The sequence below is a fragment of the Notothenia rossii genome (assembly GCF_949606895.1).
Source record: "Notothenia rossii genome assembly, chromosome: 5".
NCBI lineage: Eukaryota > Metazoa > Chordata > Actinopteri > Perciformes > Nototheniidae > Notothenia > Notothenia rossii.
The window spans coordinates 84,982,584-84,993,472 of NC_136903.1; the positions used below are offsets into that span (position 1 = coordinate 84,982,584).

The 10,889-nt window shown below is 42.5% G+C and overlaps 1 protein-coding gene across 1 annotated transcript in view; it reads left to right on the forward strand.

Moving 5' to 3' along the window:
* The window catches only part of LOC307041193 (caM kinase-like vesicle-associated protein), a 43,674-nt gene extending 36,621 nt beyond the window's left edge, over nt 1-7,053 (forward strand). The window contains exons 5-8 of the mRNA XM_079684518.1: nt 629-765; nt 937-1,015; nt 3,593-3,680; nt 4,288-7,053. Of these exons, the coding sequence (XP_079540644.1) occupies nt 629-765; nt 937-1,015; nt 3,593-3,680; nt 4,288-4,638 (655 nt within the window). The 3' untranslated portion in view covers nt 4,639-7,053. The remainder of the gene's footprint in view (nt 1-628; nt 766-936; nt 1,016-3,592; nt 3,681-4,287) is intronic.
* Nucleotides 7,054-10,889: the final 3,836 nt, after the last annotated feature.

Below are 10,889 nucleotides of genomic sequence, written 5' to 3' on the forward strand. Positions count from 1 at the left end.
GAAGGGCGGTGCCGCCGTGCCGGTCGTCAGCAAACCGAGCCGAGAATCACAGAACCGGCCGTTCTGTGATTCTCCAGAACACACAGATGGCCAGTCCGCCCCTGCCAGGACCGGTTCATGAAAATGCTACCATCAAATAATCATGGTCATACTTCCTCCTCTCTCACTTTAGGTAACTTCACAAAAAATCGATCCATGTTGCCGCTCGCATTAAAGTTAACTAGCTAGATTTGACTGTTTCTCGTTATTTGTTTCTCACGCTGCGCCTCCCCTGAAGCTCTCTGGCGCCCCCTCCCCCCCCCCCGGGGAGGCGCGCCTCACACTTTGAAAACCGCTGGCTTACACTAAGACAACAAAAGTACTTAGTTAGTTTCTAAAAGACCATGGGTTCGCAAAAGATCTGTTGACTTTTGGTTTGAATCAGGACTGCATTGGTAGATTAGAATTACATGTGTTATGCTTCAAAAGACGCAATCCAGAAGAAAAAAAATACAATGAATAACCTGAATGAAAAGTAGTAGAACAAATGCAGTTTCAATGTCTGGGAGTGTAACATGTCCATGTAATATAACCTACTGTTACAGGCCTTGTTTATATTTAGTATGTTTGTGCTTTTTTCTCTGCCAAGACTGTCAGGCAACCCTCCTTTCTACGATGAAACTGACGACGAGGATTTTGAAAACCACGACAAGAACCTGTTCCGAAAGATCCTGGCAGGCGATTATGAGTTTGACTCTCCGTACTGGGATGAAATCTCAGATTCAGGTGCTTTTAGGACAAAGTTAACACTGTAAAGAAACACAATGACAGCCCTTTCAAAATCAAAATACTGTTCTTCCTTTCTTTCCCCTAGAGTGGCCAAACACACATCATGTTTCTGTCCTTAAGGAAAACAATCCCTTTTTGTTGAGTTTTTCTGTGTTTTCTCTCTGACAGCTAAAAGTCTGGTTGCTCGTTTGATGGAAGTGGATCAAGACCAGAGACTGACAGCCCAGGAGGCTATAAACCATGAATGGTAGGCACAAGAGCTTTGATGTATTGTGCAGACCATTTAAACCCAAGCAGTTTCATCACACTGTTATGTGATCAGAACGGCTGAAAAGACAGACTTTCCTTCCCGTTTGATGTGTCTCTTACAATAACATAAAGAAATACTTCACCCTAAAAAAGGTTTATCACTAACAAGAACAGCATTGATTAAGCTGCAAGTTACCACCGAAACGATATTGATGTTTTACTCAACAATAAACCAAAGCACTAAGTCTCTAAAAATAGAAATGTCTGGAAAATCTGAATCAAATATTGGAGGGATTAGCAACAAGTTAAGCACGGAGATTCATGTTTCCCAGGCAATGTACTCTCCTGATTTTGGTGATCCAATGACTCCAATGACTGCAGTCCCATTAGATTTGGTACAGAGATTCACGTTTGCCAATAGGGGCATTAGTAATCAAATTAAATGACGTTAAAAAAAAGATCCCTCTACCTTTTACCTAGCGCCATCATCAGGGCAGAAGTTCACTTGTGTCCACTACTTTGATTTATGACAACATATCCAATATGACATAAATCCTATAACATAAAGTGTCATAACCCTAACCCTAACACATTGCTACATCTTGATACTGATTGACAGGTCAGGAAAATGTTAACTTTCATTTTCAGGAAGTCATTTTCTCATAGACTTCTATAGAATCAGACTTGCAACCAATAGGATCACCCTTTCTGGCCATTACAAATAATGCAGGTTTAAGGCCCATCCACATTGGCTTCACTTTTCAGACTTGGAGACTAAATCCACTTATTTTATACACTACGATGTATGGCCACCGGAGAAATGTGAGCCCAATATTCATCTCTTTTGGCTCAGTCTTTGGTCCATACCAACTCCTGAGGGAAATATGGGTCTCTTTAGCTGCTTAATGCTCCACTCAGTTCACCAGCTAGAACTGTGTGTGTCAGCAGTTTGCAGCTGACAGGTGGTGTACCGTGTGTTTATAGAGCGTTTAATGTCGGCAGTGGCTCAGTCAGTAGGGGCTTGGACTGTGAGCCTTAGGGTTGCCAGTTTTAGTAGTGGGGACTGCTATTTGGGGGCACCGGACATCCCCCTTCCCCCCTCACTCCCATTGCTCGCCGGGCGCAGTACAATAGCTGTCCACTGCTCCTGGTGCTAGACTCCTGGTGCTAGACTTCTGGTGCTAGACTTCTGGTACTAGACTTCTGGTACTAGACTCCTGGTACTAGACTTCTGGTACTAGACTCCTGGTACTAGACTCCTAGTACTAGACTCCTGGTACTAGACTCCTGGTGCTAGACGTCTGGTACTAGACTCCTGGTTCTAGACTCCTGGTACTAGAGTCCTGGTACTAGAGTCCTTGTGCTAGAGTCCTGGTGCTAGACTCCTAGTACAAGGTGGTGTACCGGTGGTGTACAAGAGTCCTGGTACTAGAGTCCTGGTGCTAGACTCCTGGTGCTAGACTCCTGGTGCTAGACTCCTGGTACTCCTGGTACTAGACTCCTGGTACTAGACTCCTGGTACTAGAGTCCTGGTACTAGACTCCTGTTACTAGACTCCTAGTACTAGAGTCCTGGTACTAGACTCCTGGTGCTAAACTCCTGGTGCTAGACTCCTGGTACTAGAGTCCTGGTACTAGAGTCCTGGTGCTAGAGTCCTGGTGCTAGAGTCCTGGTGCTAGACTCCTAGTACTAGAGTCCTGGTGCTAGAGTCCTGGTGCTAGAGTCCTGGTGCTAGACTCCTGGTACTCCTGGTACTAGACTCCTGGTACTAGACTCCTGGTACTAGACTCCTAGTACTAGAGTCCTGGTACTAGACTCCTGGTGCTAGACTCCTGGTACTAGAGTCCTGGTACTAGAGTCCTGGTGCTAGAGTCCTGGTGCTAGACTCCTAGTACTAGAGTCCTGGTGCTAGAGTCCTGGTGCTAGAGTCCTGGTGCTAGACTCCTGGTGCTAGACTCCTGGTACTAGAGTCCTGGTACTAGACTCCTAGTACTAGACTCCTGGTACTAGACTCCTGGTACTAGACTCCTGGTACTCCTGGTACTAGACTCCTAGTACTAGACTCCTGGTACTAGGATGTGTTAAATGCAGAGAACACATGTCATTCTATCTTTTCTTTGGCTGAAAACAGCTGCCTATTGATGATACTGGCTATAAAGCTCTGTTAACCCGAGGGAATCTGAGGATTCAACTGATCATTCTCTGTAGGCAGATCATTTCAAGCAAGCCCTTTTCCCTTTGTCACAGTGTTTTCATATTTTCATGATATATTATGGTATTGTAAAGTTTTGATAGTTACTAAACAAAGTATTATTGGGTTAAAATGCTTGCATTAAATACTTTCATCAATCACTTAGACGTGTCTGACAGAGGCAGTTGCAGCTAAGTATAAACTGTGGACACCAATCGATTTGTAACAAGAACAAAGACAAGGAGAAAATGTCTCAGTTGGAATAATCCTTAAAAGGTTCAAAAGTCAACAAAAAACAAATTGAGTAATACTGTGCTGCAGCCAGGGGCATCTAAGGATAGGATATCAAGTAAAGTTGTGCTTTTCCCATTTTTTTCCTAACAGGATCTCTGGCGGTGCCGCTTCAGATAAGAACATCAAGGAAAACGTGTGTGCACAAATAGAGAAGAACTTTGCCAGGGCTAAATGGAAGGTAAGTCGCTGCTCCTACTGGCGTTTCATCAGAAAACCCTTCGCAGAGCTTTTTGAATAGTTTCTATCTTTGCCATTTTTTCTATCCATCTATTTGGGCTAATATGAGCACCAATCAGGCGATCCAAGTACAACGTTAAAAGTCACACACTCAGGCAGCACCATGCAGGGTCTGCTCGGCTAATCTGCTCAAACAAACAGGCTTTTTGGTTTTTGTTATGATAGTTTTCATCAGAAAGAAACTGCAATTTCTATAATGACGTCACGAAATATTAGAAATCAACGTGCTTGGAGTTGCAGCACAAATACAGCAGAAAGATCAGTAAAAGAAGCTCGATGCCACGTTTTTTCACAAGGCTGCCACAAGTGACGCCCATGTGCTCACTTCTCTTTTCAAAACAATTGAAAAGAGGCGCTGGTGCTCAGAAAAACTTAATTATGTGGTCATAACAGTTCAGGCAGTCCAGTAAGAGTTGCTGTGCTCCATGCTGATTTTTCAGGTTACATAATAATAATCAATTTTATTTAATTTTCAAACAGAGTAAAATGGTTGAAAAACAAAAAACAGAACGTCACATATTTGAACGTGGTTTGTTCTCCCTCAACAGAAAGCAGTGCGTGTCACCACCATCATGAAGAGGCTGAGAGCACCTGAGCAGAGCGACTCGAGGGCTGCCAGCCCCTCTGCTGCTGCCCCTCCAGACACCGCTGCTGCTCCCCTACCTGCCAGCGACCCCTCTGCTGCTCCAGCCGCTGCGGCACCCCCCGAGGGAACGCCTGCTGTCATCACAGAGCTCCCTGCTGGGGCGGAGATAAGCCAACCTGCGCCGGAGGAGGCCGCCTCAGACGGGGAGCCACAGCAGCCGAGGCCGGCGCAGCAGGAGGCCGAGCCGACATCGCGCTGTAATGGAGAAGCTGCTCTCAACACAGCCACCGAGGGCGGTGACGAGCAGGGTTAGAGACCCCCCCCACCCCCACTGCGAATCCCCACCCCTTCCTATGTGACCTTTGCAGTCCCCACCACTGTACATTAGCTGCTAGCATGGTGACACTGACTCTGCTTCTCCCTCACTTGCAGCATTAGTATCATCTCATGGAGGCTGTGTGCTACCTTTCCCCGAGTGCCGCTTTCTTTTTACACTTATTGTGTCTTTTTTTCAATGACCCCCTCCGGTAATTTACGTCAGATTAAATTAAACACTTCTATCTCCCCACACATGAGTTCTAGGGGCAGAAACAGATTTGCCGTCAAGCTGCGTCTTACAGCTAAAGTCTTCTTTCTTATTCCTCTCTTAAGAGATAAGAGAATATAGGAAAGGCATAATTGTGCTGAATACGGCTTTGATTCCATTTTAATGAGCCGACTTGGGAAACTTCTCTGCGCCAGTCTTGCAATTACAGTATTTGTTCTTAGAATCAGTAGAAAAGTTTGCTTCGGAAATGTTGACCTTGTACCGTGATACTCAGTAAGTTCTGGTCCTCTCGCATGGAGAAGATCACATATTCCTGTCACAGAGGGAATATGGTAATCTTTCCTATCTGTTATTGTCCACACTAACCAGTTATTGTACGTCAAACAATGCTGGGATTGGTGACTGGGAGTTATTATGCCCGGTATTGTATTTTGAACTAGGCAGCTTCTCACATAAGAACACACGAAAACACTATGTTCCTTTGCTTACTTCCTGCTCAGGAAAGAACCTCATAGCTGTAAGTGTAAAGATTCTGTATATAGAGACCTTTGTAGAAGTAGCCAAAACAGCATGCATTCTCACTTTTTCATTTCACATTTACAGCCACTTGGTGGTTAAAGATGCGCTGCCGCCAAATGTATCGCAGGCCAGAGCACCCACGCCTTTTGCCACAAGCCATGCCGAGGCTACTTTAAAAAGCACACTATATATTATGTTGTCTGTCACCACTGTTCATTTAGCACCCCCTGTTGTCAATGTAAGTAGAATGAAACTGAAAAAGTCTTCATTACATAGCAGTTCTATGCATCCAAATTCATTTGTAGCTTTTCCTTTTTTAGAAACGTCATGACATCGTTATTCATCACGCGACTAAAAATGTATTTTTCTTTGCTAGATCTCAGTTTACTTGTATGTACTTTGTATTTGATTGTGTCCTTTGTGATTAGACACTGACTAACGGCGCCACACATGTCTTAATATTTGGTTGTAACTGTAAAGCAAAGTGTGCATTGAATGACCACATGCAGCTTTTAAGGGAAAACATGCATCATTTTAGATTTGTGGTAACTTAAGGTCACCATCTTTGCTGACCTGTATTGTACTGAAATAATTATGAATCATATGTTTCACATTTCTGAACGTTTTTTTTAAATGCCATATCTTTATTCCTTTCTTTTTTTAGCTCTTTCATTCATGTTTGTTCCATAGATGTTTCTCCTTATACTTGATTAACAGTAATAACAATATTTCCTTTCTTGTCGCTGGTCCCCTCGAGTATAAATAATGAGCTACAGAAAAAGAGTTCTCTGTAATCACTCTAGAGGAAATTGAGCAATATTCGAATGGCTGCAGAAACTGTGATTCCTGGTGTCCTTTCGATATAGTCCATGTCCCTGTAAGTAAAAGTCTATAGTCCTTTGCCAGCTGTCAGGCCCATCATGGCCGCCTAACTAACGCATGTCTGCTGCTGTCAGATAAGTGGTGGTTCAGTGTGTGTGTTAGCACGAGACTAATGTGGGGACTCACACACTGAACCATGGGGTTTTCATTCCCTGGTCACAAAAAGACAGCAGTAAAAAAGGTCAAAAAATTAAATATGTTTCGGCTCGTGCACGGCCACTGTCTTAATCCACCCAATCTGTTGTTGACTGTAAACACCTGTGAAGTTATATTAAAATGTGCATTTCTTATAAAAATGAAGATATTTATAATCCGTAGAATCTAAGGTTTGACTCTGTTCAGCGCAGAGTCTTTTATTTATACATGTTATCTCTTTAATTTGCTCTATAGATTGGTAGAAATGCCAATCATTCAGATTATATCGCTACATTATTTCTTACATTGTTGAAGATAAATATTTAGATTTTAACGAGAGACAAAATATCTGATTTATGTGTGAATAAATTATATCATGTAGTCCGTTCTCTTTGTTTAGATGGCAAATAAATACTGTTTGAACACTGTAACACAGTTTAAAGCAATGCTTTCTTTTCTCACTGTATTTATTAAAAACCATGTTTGTTCATTTCGCCACGCACTTACAGGTGTATTTGTAGATGTGATGTTTGCCAGGACCGGCGGTCGCCTGCAGGTCCTGTCCTGCATCTGTGAGCTCTGTACCGTACTCATTGTACTGAGTTGATGACTTTGATGCTAATAAAATTCTAATTCATCTGTTTACTCATCTCTTATCCTCATCATTTATCTTCTAGATCAGGGGTGTCAAATTCACACAGTGGACCAAAATAAAAAAATGGGTACTAGTCGAGGGCCGGACTGGTTCAATGTTTATTGCAGAACTTATTGAAATGAACTTATTGCACATATTAAACCAGGAACTAACAAAGCTTAAATTATTGCCTATAAAAACAACTTTAAATAATCAGTTGCATTCATTTCTTATGGCTCTATCTGCAGAGTCATTTCTTATGATTACATTTTTCCACAGGCCAACAACAGCTTCAAAAAAAATATTTCCCTCAAAGAAAAAACCAAACATGCCCTGTTGTCACAAGAAAAAAAGTGCAGGAGGAAACATCCATTCAGCTCAGTGTGCTGCTCTGTGATGCTAGTTCAAGCAGATACTTGGCATCTCATCTTGGGTGCAAGTTCATCAATGTTTGGGGTCAGGCTATGAGCGGAGGAAACCCTCAGGATTGAGTGAAGGTGTGCGTGCAACATATCGGCGGGCCAGATCTAATAGCAATTAAAAATTATCCTGCGGGCCGAAATTAAATCCACCAAGGGCCGGATTTGGCCCCCGGGCCTTGAGTTTGAAACGTTTTCTAGACAGGCAGTGAGCTGAAGGTGAATTGAATCTATGAAAAAAAAAAAAAAGCTGAATTATTACCATTTCTTTAAATCTTAGTACATGGGCTAAAATGTGCATTATGAAAGCCTTGAAGTAAACCTTTAAAATGTTAAGATCCTATAGCTAACACTGAAAACTAAAAGCAACATATTTTAAGGGAGCAGGAACAATACATATTTATAGATGGGATCACTTGTGCACTGCAATTCCCAATTAAAAAGATGGAAGAAGTCCGCACGGCGATGTGTGTTACATCCTTAGAAAGTCCAGAATGTTCTCTTTACAGTACATTAAGACTTAAACGAATGGCAAGCATTGAAATGTAGGCCTCGGTGTCATGTCCCCCACAGGACAAAAAAAGGAGAGCCATGTCTCATGCGACTGCTGAAGATCTGCAGGATTATTCAGAGAGAATGTGGGAAACAGCCTGCGTCATTACACTCATATCCCTCTAACCCGGAGGAGAGCATCTGTGTTACACACTCTCAATTAGCACAAGCTTAGCAGCCTTCCTGGTGGGGTGTGAACTCGTGTTCGAAAAATCCCAGCAGTGCCATTTGGTGACACTTTCCGAGATACTCGAATTGCATGTTGTTGGAATAATAATGCAGAGAGCTCACTCTCTAGGCCCTCTGGGGTTTCAATAGGCTTCCTCTCTGGAGTTCTTCTCTTTTTCATGCCCATTGTACAAAGGTATGCAGCCATCCATACACTCATCGGGGCTCAGGGGGATCCTAACACCGGCTCTGTGTAGTTGGATGACTTCATTAAGACTGGTAGGGTGGAAGAAGTGTTTCCTGTCTCTCTCAACAGGCAATCAAAGGATGAAAGACTACTGATCAGATTCTGTCCTTGGAGGAAAGGAAAGTTTACTGAATATTACCTTTTCTTGGCAAAACCACATTTAGAGTACATACTAACTAAACTAAGTACTACTCTGCACATAGATACAAGAGCTACATAGGGGGGCAGGTAGGGAGGCTAACGTTACCCTGAGGACTAAAAACTAATGTAGTCTTGTTGCTCCAGGGACGATAACATATGTTGTTGGGATGACACACTATCGACGCATCACTATTTTCCCCCCAATATTGCTACCTAGTGAACAACAAATCCTAGTAAGTTAGTTTGTGTTATCCGTTTGCTGTAAGCAGGTGAAGAAAGGTCTTTGCAGTAAAGATTCACGATGTAATCAAATATAGTCTTGTACAATGAAGTTATGGTGAGAACAGTATTAATCACATGATGGCTACAGTTATGTTTTCATAGCAATATATAATAGATAGAAATATGAGCTGTTAAACTTCCCAACAAAAACAATTAACAACATAAAGTGTGACATAAAGTATGTATGTTAAAATAGGATTTGTTGCTTTTTAATTATAGTTTCTGACCATGGTTTTGAAGTGGTGTCCGGAATCCTGAATTTACGTTACAGTGCATTATTAATATGAAGTGCAATCGATACAGAAGTACTCAGCAGCAAGCAAGAATGACTCTGCTTACACACCTCACACAGGTCTGCATGTTATACATGTTTCCATGCTCTTCTATCGATGTTTCCATCTCATAGGTTACTCAATCAGGCATGGGATGCAAACTAATGATAATTTTCCAAGAGAATAATTATGGTTGTGATAGATGGAGGAGGTACGGTGCATTGATTTATTGGCAAGTACAGGTTTAAAAGGCATCAATCAACAACCTCCCTTATCAGTTTACTGCTTCAGCTCTAAGGCATGCCACTGAGCTCCTGCAGAAATGACATACCAATACAATTGCAGTTTCTTTATCAATTAACAGAACTTAAAACAGAGCTCTGCCATTATCAAACCATTTCAACATCTAAAAGCTTCAATAGCTAAATCAACATACAGTGATTTGGTGGATGTTTAATGCAGTTTTGTCGTGTCAATTTTAGAATGAATTACATTTACTGAAGTCAAATATACAGGTATCTCTTCCGGCACGAACCGCTTCCCATTTCCCTGTGTATTGTTCAGCAAACATGTTGCAAGCAATTTGACATTACAGTTTGAACTACCCCAGTTTTCAAACACTTTTTTTTGTATGCTTAGTAGATTTATTTTCCCAAGGCTTTCTATTCCATTTGAACAGAACTGCAGACACTGTTAAATCCTGCCATCTGCTGGTGGACTACAATCAATGCAGCTTTTACTACGACTGCTGTTGTGATTCCATTGAAGCAACAGAGAGCAGTGTTGCTCCCTATTTGCTCTGCTTTCCTTTAGATGGCTCCAGTAGTTACTCCGCACTGCCTGAGAAAGTCTGGCAATATGAGAACTAGAAGTTAATTAGTGCCAAAAAAAGGGTGCGATGCCTCAAATAAAACACCCAGTCACTTTAAAAGCTAAACCCTGCAACCCAGTATGGACAGATCCCTGGTTGGGACATTAAGTTAATGTCAGCTCATCATGTCCTCAATGGACCGAGCTTAGTATTTAACAGCTGCCAAGCCTGTAGGTCAGAAGGATGCCCGGGGAACCAGTTTCACACGACATGCCAAACCTTGCCTCTCACTTTCCAACTACTGAGTCTCTGCTCCAACAAAGCAGTAAGTGTCCGAGAGACGAAGCAGATAACCACAGAATGTCTTCACTGCCTCTGAGCCACCGAGCCCCAGATCGTTCACGACGATAACGGCCGAGCTGGGTTACACGTCTGAAAAGTCAATTGAATGATGTTAGCGATGCTGTTGCTTGGCATTATGTCATGTGATACGCCTCTGAGGAGATAATACATGAATGGTGCACAGAAATGTCTGATCAGATTTGGTTGGTTTGACCTTTGTTGTGGGTAGTTTTGAATTTCCAAAAAGTAGATCAGTCTCTTGGTTTCAAGCCATTTTCTGATTCAGAGGCGGAGGTGGTTGGATTTGAAGTGATTGGTGTGTCTTATTCAGGACCGTCAGACTCTCACCCCGACTCTGCGTCCTTCGTAGGGATCAGATAAGAGAAGGGAACAGAGCTCTGTCTATGGGGCCGAATTAAAAGGGGACAAAAGAGTTCTGGAAAGCCCAGATGTCATCTGATGCCTGGAATGCCCTGTGATGGTTTCCCGAACCATCTGACCTCTTTCCGTCTTGTCCTGAAACAAACCCATGGCAGCATAAAAAGGCGCCTGGAGACGTGTTTTTACAATATGTCATCGCTGCTAAATAGAGCAGATGAAGTGGATAACCTTT